This window comes from Natrix helvetica (genome assembly GCF_964273705.1).
Source record: "Natrix helvetica genome assembly, chromosome: 4".
NCBI classification, from domain to species: Eukaryota; Metazoa; Chordata; class Lepidosauria; order Squamata; family Natricidae; genus Natrix; species Natrix helvetica.
Genome location: NC_138550.1, coordinates 564,084 through 589,239, shown reverse-complemented (window position 1 = coordinate 589,239; position 25,156 = coordinate 564,084). Strand labels below are relative to the sequence as shown.

General features: G+C 45.5%; 3 protein-coding genes across 3 annotated transcripts; 1 reads left to right on the top strand and 2 right to left on the bottom strand.

The window, feature by feature from the left end:
• The first annotated feature begins 3,157 nt into the window (after positions 1-3,157).
• Positions 3,158-6,059, top strand: RPS11 (ribosomal protein S11). Its single transcript, XM_081953163.1, has 5 exons — positions 3,158-3,258; positions 3,375-3,506; positions 4,048-4,123; positions 4,954-5,083; positions 5,886-6,059. The coding sequence occupies exons 1-5, from the start codon at positions 3,244-3,246 to the stop codon at positions 6,007-6,009; spliced, it is 477 nt and encodes a 158-aa protein (XP_081809289.1). The 5' UTR covers positions 3,158-3,243; the 3' UTR covers positions 6,010-6,059.
• A 2,398-nt stretch (positions 6,060-8,457) lies between these two features.
• Positions 8,458-9,417, bottom strand: LOC309391693 (olfactory receptor 52P1-like; the record flags this gene model as incomplete). Its single annotated transcript, XM_081952358.1, has 1 exon — positions 8,458-9,417. One exon carries the CDS (start codon positions 9,415-9,417, stop codon positions 8,458-8,460), a length of 960 nt encoding a protein of 319 aa, XP_081808484.1.
• Positions 9,418-17,148: 7,731 nt separating this feature from the next.
• Positions 17,149-18,099, bottom strand: LOC309391692 (olfactory receptor 51V1-like; the record flags this gene model as incomplete). The annotated part of the gene is made up of 1 exon (XM_081952357.1): positions 17,149-18,099. The coding sequence occupies one exon, from the start codon at positions 18,097-18,099 to the stop codon at positions 17,149-17,151; it is 951 nt and encodes a 316-aa protein (XP_081808483.1).
• Positions 18,100-25,156: the final 7,057 nt, after the last annotated feature.

Sequence of the window (25,156 nt, the reverse complement as noted above, 5' to 3'; positions counted from 1 at the left end):
AGGCTGGTTTTCCAGACTTCCTTTCCCCCCTTGAACTGACACCTCTAAATGCCCTCAAGCTGTAAGCTTTAAAACAGCTGTAGTCAGTCCTTGGAGGAAAACAAAGCTGTTAGCTATTGCTCACTGCCCTTCCGATTTTTTTACCCTGCGGCTATTTCATGGGTGTTAAGTATGGGTAGTCCTCAGCTTATGTCCACAACTGAGCCCAAAATTTTGCGACCTTTCTCCTCAGAGTTATTAAGTAAATCACTCCAGTTGTAAAGTTAGTCAAACGGTAGTCACACTGTGAATCTGGCTTCCACGTTGACTTTGCTTGTCGGAAGGTCGCAAAAGAGGACCAGGTGACCCCTGGACCGTCATAAATGCGAGTCAATTACCAAGCATCTGAATTTTGATCATGTGACCAGGGGGATGCTGCAAGAGTTGTGTGAAAAGTCACTTTTTTCAGTGCTGTGATAACTTTGAACAGACTGTTGTAAGTCGAGAATTATGTTTAAAGAGCGTGTAAAGACTGCGGCTGCTGCTTCCATATTACTGCTGGCCAGGGCATACGGGAGAGGTTGCCCATGCATGCCATGGGGCAGAGCATAGGGCTTCTCTATATTGCCAGTGGGCCTTAACACCTCCCCCCCCCCACAACCCTTTGTGCAGAGCCTGGAGAACCCAAGGCGTTGTGTGTGTCAGGGCAGCCTCCGTCAGTAACCAAGAAAGAAACCACTCAACTCCATATTTCAGAATCAAGAGTACTTTTACTGGTTATGAGTAGAAAGCAGCCAGGCAAAGCAAGATCTCAGGCAAAAGCGCGCGTAATCATAGATATCAATATGTGACCCAACTCCCTCCCCCTAGTAACCCCATCACCCAGTCCAATCCGCACACCCCACAGGTGTCACGTGGGCTGCATCTTCAAAACCCATCATCAGGTTGGTATGCCGGACGGTTGGCCTTGGCAGCATGCGCAGTAGATGGTGAGAAAATCACTCCCATTCACTCCTGTGCCTAAGCTTCCCCTCCCAAATACCATATTATCTGCCCCCCTCCCCATTTCAATGGCAGCCGAAAGCAAGCAGCGAAGCAGAGGCTGACATCGTGTTTCCACTCTGAGACCCTGAAAGCACACCCCCCCTCCCTACCCCCAGCATTTGGGACCACCTGGTGAAGAAGAATTTAAAGCCCTGGGGGAGGGGGGGGAAACCTCTCCTTCTGTAATCAAAGATGCAGCTTCTTTAGATTGTGGGGCTTTTTTTAGGGGGGGCAGGGGGGGTCACAAAATTTACGGAAATATCCCCCACCCATTAGAAGGCATTATAATCCACGAAAAGGCCGGCTGAGGTTGCTGTGAAGTCCACCTGAAAGGGATTCGTCTCTTTGGAGATTAAGCCATCAAAGGCCAACCTTAGGGATAACCAGCAGAGAGGAGCAACGATGATGACTAGGGGACTGGAGGCAAAAGTGTGTGATGAACGCCTTCAGGAATTGGGAATGTCTAGTCTAACGAAGGATCGGGGTGACAGGACAGCAGCCTTCCAGTATTTGAGGGGCTGCCCCAGAGAAGAGGGAGGGGGGCCACCTATTCTCCAAAGCCCCTGAAGGCTGGATAAGAAGCAATGGATGGAGATCTATTAAAGAGAGATCCGACCTAAAATTAAGGAGAAATTTCCTGTTAATCAGTGCAGTGGCTGGATGTCTATGGAGCTTCTCAACTACCCAGGTCCTGCTTGTCCCAAAGGTGCTTCTTCTTCAAAAGGCAACTGGGTGTTACAGAGGCTTTTTTTACTTTGAAAATGTTTTGCTTCATATTACCACATATGGTGGACTTGCACTGAAGCCAAAAGATACTGGACTAAAATCCACATGTGGTTGGAGAAAATGATACACAAACACATAGATCTTGAACCAGATATTTTTTTTATTGGGAATCATATCAGAAATTTACAATAAAGACTTGAAATATCTAATTGTAAACGTTTTAACAGCAGCTAGAATCGTATTTGCAAAAAACTGGAAAAATGAAACAATACCAAAACAGGAGGAAGTTATTCGAAAGATAATGGAGTGTGCTGAAATGGGTAAATTGACATTTGAAATTAGGGAACAAGAAGATGAGCAATTTTATAAGATATGGGATTTGTTTTATCAGTGGCTGAACAAAAGAAACCTGGAAATGAAAAATGTTTTATTTATGTTTTAATTGAAGGAGATAAGTGATAATACAATCATGTTGTTAAATAGATTAATAACGATACAATGAAAGACTGACATATACATGAATTGAATAATTTAGAATATTTTGTTTTAAAATGAAGGATAAGGATAATAATGAATCTATGTACATTTGATAGATGATTGATATTATGCATAACTAAGTAGTGATGTATATTATAAAGATATCTTGTTGATAAATACTTTAATAAGGAAGTAATGAAAGATTGGTATATTTATGAAGTGAGTATTTAGAATACTTTGTTTAAAAATGAAGGAATAACATTTGTGCTTGAATGTATGATGTACAAGGACAACAATGAACATACGCATACTTGATGGATGATTGGCGGGATTATGCATAATTGAAAGTAGTGATGTATAAACATAAACAGTGGTAAATTCTTTTACACTCTCTTAAAATAATCAGAATGAGATAAGTGATTACACAAAGGTATATTGTTATTAAATAGACAATCAAGGATGCAAGGGAATTAGGTTCGCTGAAAGGAAAGAAATATTAACCGTAATTGAATATATGATGTACAATGAAAGTGAGGTACCTAGTTACTGTATATTAGATGGAAAATTTGTGATTGTATACGTAATTGAAAATATGGATGCACAAAAGCTTGTAACCAAACGACATGGTGTATGTAATGGATGAGAATTTTTTATGTTGTCTTTTATGTTTTAAAAAAAAAAGTTTAAAAAACCGTTTTGCTTCTCATCCAAGAGAGGCTTGGCTTAGAACCAGAACCGAAGAAGCTTTTTCAAAGAAAAATAACCCAAGAAAGTCCAGTTGCCTCTTGGAAAAAAGCACCAGGGGGAAAAAGTGTAGTGGGTTCTTCCTCCCCCCCCCCACCCCTATTCCGGACGATCGTTCTGGGCCCCCTCTCCCCGCAGAGGAATTCTGGGAGTTGAAGTCCACATGTCCTTCGGCCGGCGGAAGAGGAGGGCCGCTTGCGTCACTTCCCCCCAGCGAAGATAAACCTCCCGGCGTGCAGCGCGCGCGCTCTCTTTTCGTTCCGCGCGGCCAAGATGGCGGACACGCAGGTGGGTCCCCCGCGCGGCCCGGGCTTCGGCCTGGGGATTTGGTCTTCGAGGGCCGGGGATGTTGGGCGTCGGGGCGGTGGCGGCTCCCGGCTAAGCGCGCTGTGGTTCCCCTGCAGACGGAGCGGGCCTACCAGAAGCAGCCCACCATCTTCCAGAACAAGAAGCGGGTGCTGCTGGGCGACGCCGGCAAGGAGAAGCTGCCCCGCTACTACAAGAACATCGGCCTGGGCTTCAAGACCCCCAAGGAGGTGCCCGCCGGGGAGGGGGATGGAAGGGGGAAAGGGAAGGGGGGGCGGGATGGGTGACGGCCGCCTCCTCTCTCTCCCTCCTGAGACCAAAACCCTCCAACAATTGGAAGGGATTCATTTGCAGAAAAATAATCTTCAGCGTTTGCAAAGTCTCCTCCCAAGTGGATATGGAGTCCAAGGAGAGCCAAGAGTAGCAGCCAAACAATGCACTTTATGCACCCCTGAGAAACTCCCCCCCCTCCTGCTCCTTCATCGAACCCCCCCTCTTCTCTCATTCGCTTGGTGTGTCCCCCCCCCCCCCCGTGCCTTTGGTCTGAGCAGGTGGCTCCCCATCCGACTTCTAAGGAGGCGCTTGGAATGACAAAGGTTACCTTGTCCTGTTTGCTGAACACATTTTGTGGTTAGCAAAAGCCCAGTAACTTATTGCACATTTTAGGCAAGAATATAATGACACACATTTAAGATTGCAAAAGAATACAAAAGTAGCCTTTTAACATTTTATAAAAGAGCAAATATCATTTCCTTCACTCTCTCCCTCCAGGCCATCGAGGGCTCCTACATCGACAAGAAGTGCCCCTTCACTGGCAACGTCTCCATCCGGGGCCGCATCCTCTCCGGTAGGCACGGGAGGGAGGGGCACCACACGCGGCCCTGCGAATACCCCCACCCACCCAATATTCTGCCCCCTCTTTCCTCCTCCTCCTCCTGGGAGGGTTGGAGGCCTTGTGGAGACTCTTCACCATCCAGGTCCTGGTTGTCCCGAAAATGCTTCCCCCCTCCCCTCCCTCCCCCCAAAGTGGAAGGAGTTATAGTTTAGTTTAGTTTGTTATCATTGCACCTTGTACTGCGAAATTAAATGCGATCTTCAGGTTGTGGTTGTTAAGGAATCATTAAGCACAACATCTAGGGGTGGCTGGTTTCCTCATTGATTTGACATATGGGAAGCTGGCAGTGAAGATCGCAAGAGGTGATGATGTGACTGGGAGGCTGTGACCATTGGGACTGTGTGCCAGTTTACCTGGGTCCTCGGGGTCCCCTGAATCAGAGAGTGATTCTGACCCCCAAGCAGCCTCAACGATTTATCACAGTTAACGACTATCCATTCCGTTAGTGCCTTCCATTCCCCACCATTCAGCCAGAACTGAAGAAGCTTCTTGGATGAGAAGCGAAAAGCACTTTGGGACACCCTGGAGGGTTACCACACTCTGCTTGGGCTCCCTCCCTCCCTCCCTCCCTCCCTCCCTCCCCGAGGTAGCTGTGGCAAGGGATGCTTTTCTCACGATGGTCTGCGGAGCCCCTGAGTGGGTGCTGTCGATGCTGCCCTTGGGCACAACTGATGCCCTGTCTAGCCTCGGGGGCCCTTCCTGTCTCACCCTGAAGCCCCGGATGGACCTCTGGTGGCCTTCACTGGACTTTCCTCTTTCCTCCCCCCCCTCTCCCCCCCCAGGGGTGGTGACCAAGATGAAGATGCAGCGCACAGTCGTCATCCGCAGGGACTACCTGCACTACATCCGCAAATACAACCGCTTTGAGAAGCGCCACAAGAACATGTCGGTGCACCTGTCTCCCTGCTTCAGGTAAGGGAGTGCCGGAAGAGGCTCCCAGGGGGCTTGCAACGGGGGCTGGTGACCTGGTCGCCTTGCAAAGACGCCTTTGCATTGCCCAAGGGCCCAGAGTAGCTTCTCCCAGGTCGGGTGGCATAATTAGCACACACCCTTTGGTCCCATATGCAGAAAGACAGAAATTGTTCTGCTTTTGAGATACGTTGCAAAATTTGGAACCCAGGCAGCTTGGCCCCCTGCCATGGAAGTTGGCAATGGCAGCCTGCATTTTTATGACATCCCATTTGCAGCTTTAAGGCTTCTGGACTTCTGCTCCCAGAATGTCCTAGCCAGCTACGGCTGGTGGGGAATTCTGGGAGTTGAAGTTCACAGGTCTTAAAGTTGCCCAGGGTGGACACCTCTGGCCTACAGCAAGCTCTTTGGTGATGATGTATAATCTCACGATGGTCTGCAGAGCCCTAGAGTGAACGGGGCATTGCTGAAAACGCCAATCTGGCACTCACTGAACCAAAGAGCTTGCTCTGCTTTGGCTTATCACAGCCCCAAAAGGTCTGGCAGTTTGAGAAGCCTAGCATTGGCCTTGCCTCTCCACCATGGGTTGGTGATGAGTGGGACTTAGTTCTTTTGTGACAATGCAATGAGTCTAAACTGATGACACCTTTAACCCCACCTTCTAGCTCAGCCTCTTCAGCACCATGAGCTGCACTTGACTTGCAGGCAACTACTTTCAGATTGGGCAGCTTGAGATGCTTACAAACACACGTCCATATCTTGTTGGCGAGTCTAAAGCTCTTTCTTCTTCTGCTCCCCCTACCAGGGATGTGCAGATTGGGGATATTGTCACGGTGGGGGAGTGTCGCCCCCTCAGCAAGACCGTCCGGTTCAACGTCCTCAAAGTGACCAAGGCTGCTGGCACCAAAAAACAGTTCCAGAAGTTTTAAAGACTATTTGTACTTTCTTTGTTTCAATAAAGAAGCTGGTGTGATTTGAATGCTGTCCTTTCGTTAATGGCAGGCACAATGTTCCTCAACATTGGGAACAGCTGGGAAATGGGTGCAAAAGGGCCTCTTGGGGGAAAAGCAGCAGTGGGTCTTGTGCCCGTCCTCTGCTTTCTGCGCAAGGGAAGTGATGAGGGTCTTGGGAAGTAGGAAGTGGAAGAGCTAAGAATGCCATCAACGGAATTGGAAGGGACCTTGGAGGGCTTCTAGTCCAACCCCCTGCACAAGCAGGAGACCCTGCACCGTTCTGGACAAAAGGCTGTGCAATCTCTTAAACTTTTGGAGGCCAGCCTATTTGTTTTCTGTTAGGAAATTTCTCCTTAGGTCCAGGTTGGTTCTCTCCTTGATTAGTTTCCACTCATTGGAAAGTAATTAAGGAAAGGATTTGCAGCACCAGCAGATGCCATAGAAAGAAGAAATGGGAGAAGCTGGAGAGTTTTCTGGGGAGGGAGTCCTGAGGCCTAAATGAGGCAAGACCTTTTCTGGGGAGGGTTGAACAAGCCTGGGACTACCCAAGCTGTCTTCTATAGGTCTTTCTATAGGTACAAACGCCCTTGATACTGGGGGGGGGGGGGGGGGGGCTGATGGGTAACAGCTTGAAGTCTGTTGTTACTCTCCACGATCTGTAGGTTGTGTGGAATTGAAATTTAGCAAACCATGTCATGTAAAACGCCATAAAACATTTCTTGTACGCCACTCCTGATGTTGGACTGCTATAGAGTTCAATGTGAGCCATTTTCAAGGCCAGACACCAGACTGGATAACTCCCTGAATTAGTAAGGCCTTTTCCAGCAAAGACATTAGAAGTTCTGCCATTGTTAAAGACATTCAGAAAACGGGTAACCGGTTACAAATCCCCCCATTTAGAATTCCTCACCCCTTTCAATGGAGATTCGCGAGTTCAGGATCTGAAGTGGTGATGAGGGAGCACACACAGTCTCTGTAAACCTACGCAAGCTTTATTATTCACAGTTGCTTCAGCACCATGTGGGCAAAGGTCCATACACACACACACACACACACACACACTTCTGTCCCAGTCCACAAGCATACACATGTGGGGTTTTATGTGTTTATTCCACTCTGCTGAGCCCCTTTTCCCATCCCCCAACATCCTGACTGCAAGGGCAGAGTTTCAGGGATCTCTTCCCAACAAACGCAGTAACGGTCCAAAGTCATGAAGTTAGAGACACTGTGAGGGAGTCCATAGAAGTCCATGGGTCCAAAGCATGAGGAGCTCCACACGGCCCAGGGGTTGATAACCAGTCCATGGGTCAAAAGCAGGAAGAAGTCAGCAGGTGGTCCAAGAAGCCAAGGCACAAGGAACTCACTTGGTTCAAGGAAATCTAGAGCATGTGCATGAATTGCAAACGGTTGTCTCAGGCGTTGAGTTAAATAGATGCCAACTGATGCCTCTCACTAGGAGGGGTGAGGCTGCCTCCTTGCAAGAAGCCTCTTCAACCACTGTTGCCATTCCCTCTGCTTTGTTCTGCCCGTCAAGGGAGGCCACTCCTGCTCTTGGCCACTGACTAGCTGCAGCTGCATTTCTTCTCCGGCCCATGCAGCCGATGGTCATCCACGCTGGCTGCAGCTGTACCTGGCCTTCTGCCTGGGCAGCCGGCTGTTCATCCAGGCTCATGGGTCCCTCAGATGTTCTCTCCTTGACCCGCCCACTCCTGTTGTGGAGCCTTCCGGGTCCCCTGATGCTCCAGAAGATCCCTCTTAGGTGTCCCTGGAGGCAGGCCTTCTCTATTGTCTGAGCCAAGATCCAAGGGAGCCATCGCACCTGTTCATTTGGCCTACCACACTCAGCCCCAGGGGACTGAAAGGATCGGGGGAGAGAAGAAGAGCCCGTAAATGACAGTTGCATGCGTGTATGGGTTCCTTCCATCATAGATCCCTTCTCCCCTCTTTTGACCTGTCTGGTTGCTGGGTCGGTTGGGACTTCCTGTATGGCAGTTAACTCTTAACCTTCGTATCTCTGGCCTGGTCCTTCTCTGACCTTGATGGTCTTTTTCTCGGTAACCATCTCTGTGGCAATTGTGTGCTCTGGGAGCTGAGACCCAGACCTGCTCTGTTGTGTGTCTAGCTCCTTCTCACCAGCTCACCAGAAGCGGCATTTGAGAACGAATCCATCTGTCCGCTCTGCACAATTCCAGCTACCTTTTTCTCCCACCATCATTTCTGGCCTAAGCAAGCTAGGTGACTGGAGAAAATTAAGTTCTAAATCTGGTGATTGTACATTTTTACATTACTGGTAACTAAAGCAGCTCCTCCATCTGTGCACCCTGGTGGAGCTCTAGCAAAGCACCATGGCGACCTACAAACACTGGATCCCCAACTGAGCAGCTAAGATGAGAAGAGGAGGAGGAGGAGATTTGGGGAGCTGATTCAGAGAGTTCTAGGTTTGAGCATGACCTTGTTTGGGAGGAGCACTCGAATCACCTGCTCACGAATCTCCTTGGTCCTCACTCCGTATACAATGGGATTCAACATGGGAGGAACGAGAAGGTAGAGGTTGGCCAGCAGGATATGAAGATGGGGAGCCACGTTGTGGCCAAAGCGGTGAGTAAGAAAGGAGAAGAGTGCTGGGCTGTATGAGATTGTGATGACACAGAGGTGGGAGCCACAAGTGCCGAAAGCTTTTAACCTGGCCTCATGGGAGGAAAGGCGCAGCACTGCACGGACAATGAAGAAGTAGGAGAGGCCAATGCCTAGAAGGTCCCCCCCAATGACCATCAAGGCCACACTTAGCCCATAAACACTGTTGATCCTGGTGTCTCCACAGGCCAGCCTCACCACAGCCATGTGCTCACAGTAGGTGTGGTGGATAACGTTTGTCCGGCAGAAGGCCAGCCTCTTGATCAGGAGAGGTTCTGGAGACATCAGCAGGGTCGCCCTGACAACAGCTGCTACCCCCATCTTGGCAGCCAGGGAGCCGGTGAAGAAATAATTGTACCTGAGAGGGAAGCAGATGGCCACGTAACGATCCACAGCCATGGCCAACAGCACCGCTGACCCTACCATGCTTGAACCATGGATGAAGAACATCTGGGCAAGGCAGCTGTCAACTTGAATCTCCCCAGCCTGGAACCAGAAGATGGAAAGCATCTTGGGCAATGTAGAAGTGGATGTTATTAATTCGGTCACAGATAGCATGCAGAGGAAGTAGTACATGGGCTTGTGGAGGGCTGGTTTTAGTACTATGACTAGTAAAATGGTACCGTTCCCAGCAATAATAACCCCATAGCAGGTGCAAACTAGTCCTGAGAACCACATGTGGTAAGCCTCCAGCCCCGGGACGCCTTGCAACACAAAGAAAGAAGGCCAAAAGTATGTCAAATTGCCCATCATTCAGATAATTAGAGTTGCACCAACTACTTTGGCCACCAGCTTCACTGAAGATCTAGCACCTGTCAATCAAAGCAGAAAAAGAGAGATGGAAATGTTCTCAGAGCTACAGGAAATTCCTCTCTCTCAGTCTCCTGCAACACTGTACTGGTCTGACTCTGTGCATTTAATCTATGGGCCGTTCCTCCACCAAGTCCCTCTCCAGCAGAAAAGAAGTGGGCAGCTCTGGTCTGGCAGTGATTGGAATGGGGTGTGAGAATTCAAGGTGCAATTTTACAAAACAACTGAAAGTGAAGAGGACCTATGGAACTCAGGATTGATCTGTGGAGTACTTGATGCCCTCTGAGCTGGTTTTTTTTGACCTGAAAAAGTGCCTAATCACTCAACCCACTAAGCACAGCCAGCACGAGAATAACACTGCCATATGTACAAAATATCTAAGCACAGGCTCAGGGCATCACCCTAGCATACAAACCAACTGAAATATTTTAAATAAACCAATATTTATTAAAGACCCAATAGTCCATGAAGAAAAAAGAGAAGTCGTCTACAAGTTACAGTTTAAGGGCTGCAACAGCCACTACGGAGAACAGACAGGCAAAAAACTAGCAAAACACAAACATGAATACCAAATAACAGTCAGAAGACACAATAAAAATTCCTTAATCTCACAACACAGGTAGAAACTCAACCACAGCTTCAACTGAGTAACTGTAAGCATGCTAGACCAAGGTAAATCGAGAAACGCCAGGAAATTCCTTGAAGGTTGGCATTCAGACAAATCCGTCATCAATGGACACATACAGATAAACCATATTTACACGGCATTCAAAAGAGATAATAAAAATACTAAGCAAAAGACAATTCTCTCTAGTAGCCAACACTCAGAGAAGCAGAAATAAACACCAGACAAACAATCAAGCAGAAAACAATAATCAAGGAACTAGGAAGGGTGAATTATCGGCAACATTGGCAGAGCAAACTACTGTATATAAACAAGAAGCAAACTCCAACCTCATGAGCACTGTGGATGTTACCTACATGGATAATGAAATATTTGCAAGTAAGCTCAGAGAACACCAAGCACTTCTCAGAGATTGAAAATGTTGGCTATGGATTTTGGAACTGAACCAACCACCTAGCAAGCAGCCATCCTAGTAAACATGATGTGTGAATTGTTGCATCTGAAGGCCATTGAGCTTGAAAAACTCACCAAGCAGAAACAGCCTTGTCAATTATGGGTGTCCTACATCCTCCAGAGCACCCTTTGTGTAGCACAAGTGTAGCACCTTCTAGGAGAATGGGGTCTTTATAGACTTGACGAGCCCAAGCCAGATCCTTGCCTGGAATCTAAGCTCAGTCCTTCTCTGCTCTTCTGGTTCTCTGGTTTTGAAGCCTGGCCCTCTTGGAGAAGCTCCAGGCTGCTTTGGGGCCTCCCAGAAGGCAGAGCAGACCACGAGCTGAAGAAGCTTCTTGGATGAGAAATGAAACATCTTCAAGGAAAAACAAAGAAAGTCCAGTTGCCTCTTGAAAAAGCACCTTTGAGACAACCTGGATGAGGGAGAATCTCCATAGACTTTAGCAGACTATCTAAGTAGATCACCAGAGACAAGAGGGGAGGGTGTGTGTGTGTGTGTGTGTGTGTGTGTGTGTGTGTGTGTAGATCTTGCCCTGCAGTACTGCTGGCCCTGAAGACAATCAAGTGAGCGACGGAGCCTCTGCAGACCTACAAAGCCCATCGGCAGGAAGAAGAAGTTATGGGCATGTGGATGCATCCTCTCCTCAGGCACCAGGTTGAGCCAACACTTAAGTTTAAGTTTACTTTATTGTCATTGCACCTCGTTGAACAAAATTAAATGCCATCTTCAGTGTACATCAGATATAAGAAAACTGGAGAAGGAGGCACCAATGTCACAACGATACGGACGTGCGGTCTCGATGCTCCGAGACCGCTGCTGATACTTTTGCTACTGGGTGGTCCAATCGGACCTAAACTGTCCTGTAGAGATGGTGAACAGGAAGAATATGTTTTGCTGATCTCAGGGACACCGCAAAGTCCCTGATCGACCCAAGAGAAGTTCTTCAAGCTGGCGACAAAAAGTCCAGCCCCAAGCTGATGAAGTTGGGATGGTTCCGGAACGGAAGGGAAGCAGAAAGAGAAAGTGTGTCCATCTGGTGAGGAAACTTTACTGTTTTGGAAAAGACTGCCCATTTAAAAAAAAAAGTTAAATTAAATCTGAAAGCAGAAGAAAATAAGCGGCAAAATTAACCTATATTGGATTGCTTTGGATAGTGTGTTTCTTTTTCTTTGTAATTTTACTTTGTGGACTGAAGTGCTTGCAACTTTTTTTTTTAAAGAGAATGGATCAGTTTTTCTTCTTCTATTTTTTAATTTTTATTTCTTAATCTATGGATTAAAGTCTTCTTTATTTCAACAAGGACTTTTATTACTTGCTATTAATTCTATTTAAGAACTCTGTTTCTTCTAAGTTTGAAATAACATTAGAGAGTGGGAAGCAATACTGCCACTTGGAGGCTAGAGGCTTGAGTTTTTGAAACAATGCACTTTCCCTTTTCCTTTTGATCTCACTGACCTTGTAACTCGAGGCTTGGCAACTTGTTTATAGAAAGTGATAAGAAGCAAGGGCACAAATTGTTTTTACAGGTACACTTTGAGAGTCTTACTGGCGGTGGGAGAGAAAAAGAAACAGAACCTTCTTTTTTGAAGATCATAGATAAACTTGTGTTTAAGCTAATTTAATATAAGAAGCCTTGAAAGCCAGAGTGGCAGTATCTACCAGCTTGCCAAAATGGCACAATATTCAAAAGAAACAATAACTTTGCAAAACATCTTGACCGGAATTCAAAATTGAAGGGGAAAATGATTATAAAGACAAGACAACTGATTACTTTACCAGTGGAGTGAATGTGGTTGAAAGTGGGAAAAGGGGAGTATGGAAAAGGGAATTAGATCGACAGGAACTATACCCCGGATTTCGAGGCATGGAAGAAGAAAAAAGAGGAAAAACGATGGATTTAAGGAGAGATAACTTCTCAGAAGCAAGATTGACAACCAAAGATAAGCTGATTAAAATAGCAGATGGAGGGTGTCAAGATTACTTAAGTGATGCTACAAGCAACAAGCTGCAGAGAGAAGTCCACAAAAATTTTATTAAGGAAATAAATAGATCAATTCCATAAATGACAAAAGAAATAAGACTGTATTATTACTGGAAGGATACAGGCTGATATATGAAAGTTGATAATAAAAAAATTAGTTAATTTTAGTAATTAGTGAATAGTAATTTAGTAATTTCTAGAGTGCTATGTTAAATAAATAATTGATAATGATAAGGTACACATGTGTTGGTTTGAAGAGAGGAAACCTGATATAATTAGCGAATGAATTTCTATTAATAAATAACAATTATAATAACAATGAAATGATAAGTGATATACCTAACAATATATATATATATGCATGCATGCACTGGCTCAATAAAAGGTATTGGGATACAAATAGTAAACAGCGACTTGGAAAAGAGGATTAGAAATTTTGTTATCAATCATAATTAATTCTTATTTAGAACATGTTATAAAGGTGTAATTGTCAAGCCGGCCTCCCTCAGCAACCAAGAAAGAAACCACTTAACTCCATTTTGCAGAATTAAGAGTACTTTTACTGGTTATGAAAAGATAGCAGCTAAGCAAAGCAAGATCTGAGGCAAAAGCGTGTGAAATCATACATATCAATATGTGTTCAACCCCCTCCCCCTAGTAGCCCTCATCACACTGTCCAATCTGCAAATCCCTCAGGTGTCATGTGAGGTCATCTTCAAGGAGCATCATCAGTTTGGTATGCAGGACGGTTGGCCTTGATCAACAACAAGCACCAGTCTCCAGCATGCGCAGTAGACAGTGAGAACAAAACTCCCTTTTTACAATCTCTCCTGTCCTAATCTTCCCCTCCCAAATACCAAGCCCCCCTCCCCGTTTCAACGGCAGCCGAAAGCAAATAGCGAAGCAGAGCCTGACAGTAATGTTATTGGATGATATTAGAAATAATTAATGAAATGTCATTATGTGGATATGTTTTCAATTTTGGATTATTTCATGCAAAAGGACGTTAAAACAATTATAGTCAAATGAGAATTGCGGGATGTTGATAGCAAGATATATAAAGATTTTTTATTTAAAATATACAATGTGATATGAACTATAAGTAATGACTGTGGAAGAGATGCACTAAAGTTATTTGTAACCAATCGACCCACTTCTACAATATGTAATGAAAGATGATTTTTGTGTGTGCGTTGTGTTTGCTTAACCAAAAATAAAAAAAATCTTTAAAAAAAAGATATAAGAAAACTGTAAAAAATAAAACAAATTCTACACAACTGAATGGAAAACCCCTGAAAGTGCATTAATATTGCACAATACAGTGGAATCCAGCCTAGTTAATGCTCTGATTTGGTGTCAGTCCTGGAGATGTTACTGTAAAAAAAAAACCCTGGCAAAGACTGTTTCTCTTCCTTTGGCTGCACTGAAGTTAAAAGTAAAGAAAATGTCGGAAGAGAAGATGTCACCTTCTCTTGTGTTTTGTTCTCAGGGAAACCTAAGATCCCCGTCAGTTTAGCCTCATAACATTCAGGCCAAATGATAAATAGGGCAGAAGAGGCTGGGAGGTGAGTCAAGGCTCCGGTTGCTATGTTACAAACAATTGGAAGTTGCTAAAGTTGAATTCCATGGGCGATAAAGGAGAATTTTTGGCCTTGGCAGTTCTGATCACACTCTACATTCCTTGTGGGAGAACTTGCAACGTTACTTCAAAGAACTGGAAACATCCATCCAAGAAAGCTCCCAGGGCTCCCCCTCTCCTGCTGCCATCCAAGGAGCAGTGAGCTCTTCTCCTTGCGTGCAGAAGAGGTTGGCCTTCCTGAGGATGGACTGAGCCATATATCCCTGGGCTCCCCATGCCCACAAGGGTCGCCCACGAAGAGCCGGTCAGAGATGAGAATCAAATCACAGGTAGCCCTTGTCCTACGACCATGAGCAGCCGTTACAGTAGCAGGTTGTGATGATCGCCTCATGCCTTCTCTCCCCAATGCAGTCATTAAATAAAGCATGGGATGCCTTGGGGTGGGAAGATCCAGAGCAGGCCCGGAATTAACCGGGAGTTGGAAGAAATCTTGGGATGGGGGTGATGGGATGACTGGGAGGGGGGAGTGCTGGGAGGGATGCTAGACAGAGGAGGAAGGGTGAAAGGCTTGGGGAAAAGCCTCTCTTTCTCTCTCTCTCTCTCTCTCTCTCTCCAGGAAACCAGCCCCCCTCCTCTTCCCCAATGCCTGGGCACTGGATCTTGAAGGGCAGTGGGCTTTTAGCTGTTACTGCTAAATGTTGGGTGAGCTGCAATAAAGCCCCTCACTTGTATACAGCCGAACTAGACTGTGTTGTTTCTCTGGGTCATATATGTGCGTATAGCCATAATTTTGTATTTATTTATTTATTTAGTTTATGCCCTGTATATTGGAGGTGGTGACCCTTTGAAAGCTTGGAGGTCTTCTAATCCATCCCTCTGCTGAAGCAGGAGACCCTCGGCCATTTCAGACCAAGGCTTGTCCAGTCTCTTCTTAAAAGCCTCCTGTGACGGAACAACACCCACAACTTCTGAAGACAACCTCCCTTCCACTGGTTGTGGGAAGCTGGTCAAAAGTTGCTTGGTGTGATGGACGGGGGATTAGATGCTTCTGCCTCTTGCTTGCCAGTCCTCTCGGGGTCTGGGTGAAATGCGTGCAGGATCAAGAGGGCTGTTCTTACCTTGCTAATTGTATTGAGTTCTGCTTAGCAATGATAAAAAGTAAATACAATTGCAAATGAAATTTGAAAGTAAGAAAGGGGACGTTGCCTCCATCATATTATGAAGTTTACCTAACTGTTACTCTTCAACCAAGGATTCCTTTTCTGGAGGACGGAGGGATATCACAGAGGGATGGGAAGCTTTGAGCAAATTGGGAGGTGATCCCAGAGCAACGCTGAAGGGCCAGTCTGCATGAAACACACAATTGAATGCCACTTGCTTCCTGCAAAGTGTACGTGTAGGTCAGGGATCTCCAAACTTGGCAACTTTAAGTCTTATGGACTTAAATTCCCAGAATTCCTAGGCCAGCATGGTCTTAAAGTAGCCAAGTTTGGTGACCCCTGGTATATGTGAATACGAGAAGCGAGGGTGTTTTTTTTGTACTGTAGTGCCAATGTGTACCAGGGTGGTGGTAGAGAGTTACTTTGCCTAGTGGCTATTTCACTTTTGCACTCATGAAAATTTGTGCCATATGTGCCCTTGCCCTTCTGACACAAGCGAGTGACAGGTGAGAAAATTTGATTACTGGCCCTGATTTTTCTGGGGGAGGGGAGCAGCAAACTTCACAAAACAAGAAATCAGAGTCTGACAGTCTAGATTTTCCTTAATGTGAAGGCTAAATTCTTTCCACTGTAAAATACCAGTTTTTGCTGCAAAGCTCAACAAAGAAGAAATACATTTTTTTTGCATTTAGCAGCCAGAATGCCCCACAACAAAGCTTTATTTCCTGAAATACACATGCAAAGGGCACTCTTTATAATCATAATGTAAGATTATGACTTCAATGTCTAGAAGAAGATGATATTCAGTTCAGAGAATTTGACTGCGACTTTATTACATTGCAGTTCAAAACTGACGTCCTCCCCAATAGGGGCATTGATGGGGCATTTATGGAAGCAACAAAAGAATAACCTCTGCAGGTTCCAACCACAGCATGGAGCACATCTGGAGAATGAGACAGTGCTTGACACGGTGCCAATCTACATTTCAACACCAAAAAGAGGAGAGTTAATAGAGTCTGCATTCATTGTTCACTATCGTTGATTGCACACACCAACAAAATAATGCTTAGGGTCATCCAATGCAGATTAGAGCCAGACACGAGAAAACAGATGTTCCACAGGGTTTATGAAAATGCTGAAGAGCATGAAACATGACAACAGAGGAAGGTAGGATAACTGAGAAAGGAAAACTTATCAAAAAGATATCAATACTCTACATTCAGAGTAACAGAATAACAGAGTTGGAAGGGACCTTGGAGATCTTCTAGTCCACCCCACTGCTGAAACAGGAGAACCTATCCCATTTCAGACAAATGCCTGTCTAGTCTCTTCTAAAAGACCTCCAGTGATGGAGCACCCACAGTTTCTATAGGGAGGCTGTTCCCCTGGTGAATTGTTCTCACTGCCAGGAAATTTCTCTTTAGTTCTAAGTTGCTTCTCTCCTTGTTTAGTTTCCATCCGTTGCTTCTTCTGCCCTCAAGTGCTCTGGAGAATAGATTGACCCCCTCTTCTCTGCGGCAGCCCCTCAAATATTGGAAGGCTGCTATCATGTCTCCCCCAGCAGTATTCCAATATTTGAAGGGCTGCCACAAAGAAGAGGGGGTTAAAAGGCGATTTGTCAATCGTCTCAAGCTGGGGAATATCTTTAAAAATGGGGCTCCTAGAATATCTCACTGTCCTTGTGCGAAACCTATTCAAGATCAGGAAGGTCACAGTGGTGGCACTAAAACCCTTGGAAGGTTAGTGAGCCAGGGTCCTTCTATTCCTTGCTTGGCCATCTAACAAGGAAAGGATTGGCCTGCAGGAGACAAAGAAAACGAGTGTGACATTATCCTTCTGTGCAGAGAGGAAGTCTCCCCGTCTTCCCTTTGGCTATATCTTCCAGAGGTTCCTGGGCATTTGGAGGAGCCGTCCCGAGATCTCCTTGGTCTTCATGCTATAAATTATGGGATTCATAAATGGTGGAAAGAGGATGTAGACGTTGCCCATGAGGACATAGGCAAAGGGAGGCGCATGCTGTCCAAACCGGTGTATGAGGGACAGTCCAAGTGCAGGAACACAGAAGACCAGGACAGCACAGAGGTGGGAGCCACAGGTGCTCAGGGCCTTGAGGGGGCTGCGGCCGCTGGACACCATGCCCAGGACTGCCTTCAGGATCAGGCTGTAGGACAGGAGGATGAAGAGGAGGTCTGAGCCCATGCTGAGGAAGATCAGGATCAGGACATACCAGTTGTTGAAAGTGGTGTCACTGTAAGCCCAGCGAATCAGATCCTGGTGCAGACAGTAGGAGTGGGACAACGTAGCATCTGGGCAGTAGGGGAACGTTGCAAGGAAATAGAAGGCAGGCAGTAAGGTAAGGGTGCTCCTCAGGAAGAGGGCAAGTCCAATCTGCATGACTCTGGGGGTGGTTAGCAGCTCGGAGTACCTCAGAGGGTACCTGATAGCCACGAAGCGGTCCACCGCCATGGCAAAGAGCACGGCTGACTCCATGAGGGAAAAGGAGTGGAGGAAGAAGGCTTGAGCAATGCAGGCCCGGCTGCCAATCTGCCTCAGGCGGAACCAGAGGACGCCCAGCACGGTGGGTATGGTGATGACACAGAGGCCCAGGTCGGTGGCAGCCAGCATGGCCAACAACTGATACATGGGCCGGTGCAAGCTTGGCTCTACCCAGATGACGTAGAGAATGGAGCAGTTGCCCAGCACGGCAACCAAGTAGACACAGAAGATGGTGATGCCAATCCAGCCGTAAGCTGTCTCCAGACCAGGAAAGCCACCCAGGGCAAACACTGCCATGCTGACATTGGGGAGGGTAGCTGATGCCATGGCGAGTCACAGCAGGGGCCTGCCGGTGCCCTTCCCTGAACTCCTAGTGCCCTTCCTTCTCTGTGCCCCAGGAGGCCCAAGCGTTGCCTTCTTCCCTCACCTACCTGTCCTTGAGAGCTTCCAGCCTCACATTTGCATGCTCCGTGTTCAGCCTTCAGGGTGGGAGGAAAGCAGCCGCTCTGCAAAAGGCGGGATGATCCCACAACCTTCTTGAGATGGTCCTTCACAGAGGAACCGAGGGAGCTTTGCGGCTCCTGAGTACCATGCTGATTCCTCCTTGGGCCAGGAGATCCCCCGATTCCTCCTTGGGCCAGGAGATCGACCCAGAAGCAGCACCTCTCCCTGATTTCTAACTGGTGTGTGTGTGTGTGTGTGTGTGTGTGTGTGAGTTGTCTATTTAAGCGCATCAAGGCGAGTCTTCTTCAGGAGAGCCCTGTCTTCTTCTCCAAACCAGGCAACCAAGAGGCGCTGCAAGAGAGGCTGGAAGGGAGAATTCTTCTTCTTTGAATGAGATTTATTCCTAGTGATGGTTGTAATAACCTGCGTTGCTGAAAATCCTTATAAAGGGAGGCATCTGGGATTCTTCAGCCAAGAGTAGAGGGGAATCCATGGAGACCGAGAGCTGGGCCTTGGCTCTCTGGGTTACCACAAACACCTCCCAGCCCTGGACCTCGGCTCAGGCGCCTCCTGCAGCCTCCCAGGAGAAGGAAGGGCCGGGAAAGAGCGCTACAATCCCATCATGGGAGCGTACAATGGATCACTGTATCAGCCAGACGAATCTACTGCTGACCCCACTAAGCTGTTACTGGAGCCCCTCCCTCCCTCCTTCCTTGGTCATATATACCCAAGGGGTGTCAATTGTAACTATGAATAATTGTGAAGTGGCCTTAAAGATGGAAGAAGCCCTGCCATTTTCTTGTGTGGCCCCAGCCCTATCCTTGGGATGACCTTCCCCCAGAGGACCCCCCTGTGCCCATCTCACGGACTGTCCATTAACCATGAGAACTTAGTTGTTCTCCCTGCCTTGGCATAGGAAGGGTGGGGTGGGGCTGAGTCCCTGTGCTTTAATGTGTGTGTGTGTGCATGAGAGAGGGCGGGAAAGATGACACGGAGGTGACCTTCTGGTCATCTCTATTATTTACGATGTGCTCTACGTCTTCTGATCTCAGGGATGCAGTCAACACTTTGGTCAACTTTAGAGTCCAGAAAGATGAATTCCTTTACTCTTTTTAAAAAAATTTTTTTAGAATAAACACAAACAGACAAAACACAACAAACACCACAAAAATATCTTCCGTTACAAATTATGAAGAGCGTGTCAATTGGTTAGAAACAGCTTTCGTGCATCCCTTCCACAGTCATCACCTACAATTCATATCAAGTTATATGTTTTAAATCATATATATATATATATATATATATATATATATATATATATATATATATATATATATATGTGTGTGTGTGTGTGTGTGTGTGTGTGTGTGTGTGTGTGTGTGTGTGTTGTATTTGTGCTGATAAATAAATAAAGGGAGACTAGGATAGATCTCAACACAAATATATATATAAAAAAAGGCAACATTAAAAATAAAAATATGGGTTTCTGCCTGCATGGTTTTCTGTGATGAGCCGAAGGACAGAAAGAGGGAGGAGTGAGTGAGCTCCCTCCCATATTTGGGCATACCAGGGGTTGTAACACAAACATATATATATATATATGTTTGTGTGTGTGTGTGTGTGTGTGTGTGTTGTAATTGTACTGATAAATAAATAAAGGGAGACTAGGATAGATCTATTTTGAGCTAATTAGCTCTCATCAGCTAGCCATACCCTTACTGGGATTAGAACCCGGGCTGTATATATCTTAGGCAGGAGTCTTAACCACTAAGCCACGGGTTCTCTTCCTTATCAGTTGAGCCAGGGAAATAGGTATGTATTTGTGTTACAACCCCTGGTATGACTAAATATGGGAGGAAGGTCCTGCCTAAGATATATACAGCCCGGGTTCTAATCCCAGTAAGGGTATGGCTAGCTGATGAGAGCTAATTAGCTCGAAATAGATCTATCCTAGTCTCCCTTTATTTATTTATCAGTACAATTACAACACAAATATAAAAAGGCAACAGTAAAGACCTCTCGGCGGCTTTTGATACCATCGACCATGGTATCCTGCTGCGCCGGCTGGAGGGGTTGGGGGTCCGGGGCACCGTTTTGCGGTGGTTCGGCTCCTACCTTTCTGACCGGACGCAGCGTGTGTTGGCAGGAGAAGAGAGGTCGACCCTACGCCCCCTTACTTGTGGGGTGCCACAGGGGTCGGTCCTCTCCCCACTCCTGTTCAACACATATATGAAGCCGCTGGGTGAGATCATCCGTGGTTTCGGGGTGGGATACCATCTGTACGCTGATGATACTCAGCTGTACTTTTCCACCCCGAACCACCCCAACGAGGCCATCGAAGTGATGTCCCGGTGTGTGGAAGCCGTACGGATCTGGATGGATGACAACCGACTCAAGCTCAACCCCTCCAAGACGGAGTGGCTGTGGGTACCAGCTCCCCGGTTCAGCCAATTAATTCCATCATTGGCCATTGGGGGCATTCATCTTGCCCCCGTGGAGCGGGCGCGCAATTTGGGCGTCCTCCTGGATGCCCAGCTGTCCATGGATGACCATGTGACAGCCGTGGCAAGGGGGGCGTTCCACCAGGTTCACCTGGTGCGCCAATTGCGCCCCCTACTGGACCGGGACGCCTTACGCACAGTCACTCATGCGCTGGTGACGTCTCGCTTGGACTACTGTAACGCTCTCTACATGGGGCTTCCCTTGAAATGCACCCGGAGGCTACAGTTGGTCCAGAACGCAGCCGCGCGGGTAATTATGGGGAGTACTAGGTACTCCCATGTGACACCGTTCCTGCGCGAGCTGCACTGGCTTCCTGTGGTCTATCGGGTGCGTTTCAAGGTTTTGATAACAATCTTTAAAGCGCTCCATGGCTCAGGACCTAGTTACTTGCGGGATCGTATTCTGCCCCATACATCCCTGCGACCAATCCGCTCGCACAGAGAGGGCCTCCTCCAGGTGCCGTCCACCAGACAGTGTCGAGGGGCGGCACCTAGGAGTAGAGCCTTCTCTGTGGCGGGCCCAGCCCTGTGGAATGACCTCCCTCCGGATATTAGGAATACCTCTGACCTCCGCTCCTTTCGTATTAAGCTTAAGACCCACCTATTCCAAGCAGCTGGCCTGGCTCAACTTTGATCTAACCATATCGCTCCTGACGGGTTTTTAATTGGGTATTTTAATTATATTTAATTTCTAGGGGTTTTTAAATACTGTATTTTAATTGTTTTTATTTATCAGCCGACCTCCTCCTTGTGTGTGTCTCAGTATATGTCTCTGTTATATGTTTGTTTTGTCCACATATTTATTTCATATGTTTCATTGTACGCCGCCCCGAGTCCTTCGGGAGAGGGTGCGGCTAAGAAATAAATATATTATTATTATTATTATTATTATTATTATTATTATTATTATTATTATTATTATTATTATTAAAAATAAAAATATGGTTTTCTGCCTGCATGGTCTTCTGTGATAAGCCGAAGGACAGAAAGAGGGAGTAGTGACCTTCCTCCTATATTTAGTCATACCAGGGGTTGTAACACAAATACACACACACACACACACAAATATATATATATATTACTATCATCATACCTCAATCTTCATATGACTATGATTATTTTTATGTCCCTTTATATAAAATATTCCAAAATTTAAAGCAAAACCACATGATGGCATTCCGTTATCTATTCTCAATATCATCCAGCAACATTACATCTTTATGACATTTCTAAATAAAAATTAATTATGTTTAATAACAAAGTTTCTAGACCTCCTTTCTTAATCACTGTTTACAATTTATATCCAATTTCCCTTTTATCATGTCAATACAAATATTACATTATTACCATTATCAATCATTTATTTAACAACATCAGTCATCAATTCATTTTTATTTTTTATTTGTTGGTCTTAGTTTAACTAAATTTGACTTTCTCTTTTTAAAAAAATATTATAAGCTTTTTACATAACAGAGTTTCTAAACTTCCTTTCATCATCACCATTTAGAATTTATACCAAATTTCCTCTTATCAAACCAATACATATGTGTACATTGTTATCATTATCAATTGTTTATCTAACTATATCCATTATCACTTCATTTTTAACATAATGCTCTAATTTTGACTAATTTTGACTAATATTTTGTTATTAGTTTTCATATCTCAACCTATGTCTTTCCAGTAATAGTGCAGTCTTATGTCTTTTGCCATTTGTGGAATTAGTCTTCTGATTATTTTCTGAATCCAATTTGTGTGGACTTCTCTTCACAACTTGTTGCTTTTTGCATAGCTTATAAAATCTTGAGGCCCTTCGTCCGTTTCTTTAATCAGCTTATCTTTGGTTATCAGTAGTGCTTTTGTCAAAGTTTCTCTCCTTGGACCCATCAATTCTTCTCTTTTTTCTTCTTCTAAACCTTGAAATCTGGGGTAGAGCTCCTTTCCATCTCTCCTCCCTTTCCATGTTCCACTCTTTCCATCTCCAACCACACTCAGTTCACGGTCAGTATCCACAATTATCATGCCTCTTTGTTCATTTTCCCCTTGGGCTTTTAGGACTCTAACATCCACTTTTTCCATTTGCTGGATATCTTCAATTTTTCCATCAAATTTTACTGCATTACAATCTATATTTTCCAATCTCTTCTCAATTCTCAAGTTGTTTCTAATAATTCTGAATTTCAAACATAATCTGTTGTAATGTTATGGTTTCTTTTTGTTGTGCCATACTTCCAACTAGTAAACACTGCCACTTTAGTTTCAAAATAAGATTCTGTTTTCACTTCACTCCAGCTGCCAAAGAAACATCCAAAGAGCACCTTCGTAAACAACCTGTGCTCTTCTCCTTATCTCTTCTGTAAATGAGCTGAAGCCTTTGAAGTGCAAAGTCAAAATGATCAAAGAGAAAAAAGAGAGAGCAATATTCCCAGGACTCAGCCTCCAACCTCCAAGTGGCAGTGTAACTTCTTTTCCCTCTGATGTTACTACCCTCTTTATATTCCTTTTATATCTTTTTTATATTCCAGGCTTAAAAGAAGCTAAATTCTTAAATGGAGCAAAAAAAGAGAAAAAAACCCTCCAAACCAATATTATAAAAATAAAGAAAAAGATTTAATCCATAGGTAAAAAAAGAAATAGAAGAAGAAAAACTAATACTTTCACTTTAAAAAGTAGGGAATACTTGCAAATCTACTGTCCATAAAAAAAAAGGATAGCACACTGTCCAATATAGCTTAATTTAGCTCTGATTTTTTTGGGGCAGTCTCTTTTATAACAATAAAATTTCCTCACCAGATGGACACACTTTCTCTTTCTGCTTTCCTCCCATTGTGGAACTTCAGCAGCTTTTGGCTGCGCTTCTGTCGCTGGCAAGAAGAGATTCTCTTGGATCAATCAGGGACTTTGTGATGTCCCTGAGATCAGCAAGATGTATTCTTCTCTGTCACCATCTCTTCAGGATGGTTTAGGTCCAAAAGGACAGTCCAGCGGCAAAGGTATCGACTGTGATCTTGGAGCTCTGAGATCGCACGTCGTACCGTTGTGACGTCAGCTCCTGTCTCCGAATTCCTTTACTCTTTTCATTTTGATTGTTGGGCCTGATTTTTCTGTGTGTGTGTGGGGGGGGGGGGGAACAGCAAACTTCATAACCCCCCCCCCCAAAAAAAACCCACAGCCAAACATTTTATTATTGATTCAAAGGAGGTGTGGTGGAGTAGTGGCTTGAACATACTAAAGGAGATCTGTGCTCCGGGGGTTCGAGTCCCAGCACCACAGGATGGGATGAGCACCCAGTACTTGCCTCAGCTTCAGCCAACCTAGAAGTTTGAAAGCATGTTACAGCAAATAGATAAATAAGTACCACTTTGATGGGAAAATAATAGTGCTTCATGCAGTACAGTGGGTCCAGCCAGTGCTGAACCTTCCCAAAGTTGGTGGAGGGAAAACCCCCAGATGAGGCTGCCAAATGCCCTTAGCCGTTCTGAATGCTAGTTTATCCCCTGTGGTGCCCAGTGGATAGAGCAGAAGCAGGAACCGAACGGACTACCAGGCAGCCAAACAACTGCTCTCTATTAACACATTAGTCTCTCCTGACTAATGTATCATTGCCGTATGCTAAATAAATAGATATTGGTTCGAATTGCCCTGGGTAAAATGAATCCAGAGTTGGGCTGGAGAATAACAGGACAACACCCAGTTTTCAATTAGATACCAACAAGAAGGTGTAGATGATACCAAACTTAAAATTGTCAACTGTTTCAGTAAAATGGGGGAACACCCACCCCCCAAAAAAGATTTGCATGCCCTCTTTTAGTCTATCGTTCCTTCCTTTAGAGTTATTCATTTTCATTGGAGACAGAAGAATTTAGGATGGTAAGCAGTGATTACCATCCAGGGAACACAAAGCACACAGAGAATCTCTGTCAACCTACACAAGCTTTATTATTCACAATTTCTTCAGCATCACACGAGGACATGTGCATACAGAGACCTATTCACTTGCCCTGCCACACGCAGGCCCAGGGATTGTCCAAGAATTGGGGAAGAGAAGAGCATCTTCTGTAGATGACAGTTATGCCCATGAATTGGGGTCTTCAACAGCTGGACCTCTTCTCCTTTGCCCAAAACATCCCGCACATATTCCTTCTCACGTCAGCTTTTCAGCTGAGAATTGCTGGGTCTATTGTGACTCACTGAATGGCAGTTAAGGGTTAACTTCCTTATCACTGGTTGTTGTTTGGTGATTCTTGTCTGATCTTGACGGATGTTTCCTCCATGACCTTCTCTGTGGCAATTCTGATCTTTGGGAGTTAGGACCAGACCTGGTCCAGAGGCCTCCTGGGTTTTGCTGTCTTGGATCTGTCCAGTTCCTTCTGAGAGAGTCTCTCACAACCTCTGCACAAGCAGGACTTGAGCACAAATGCCTGTATCCACTCTGCACA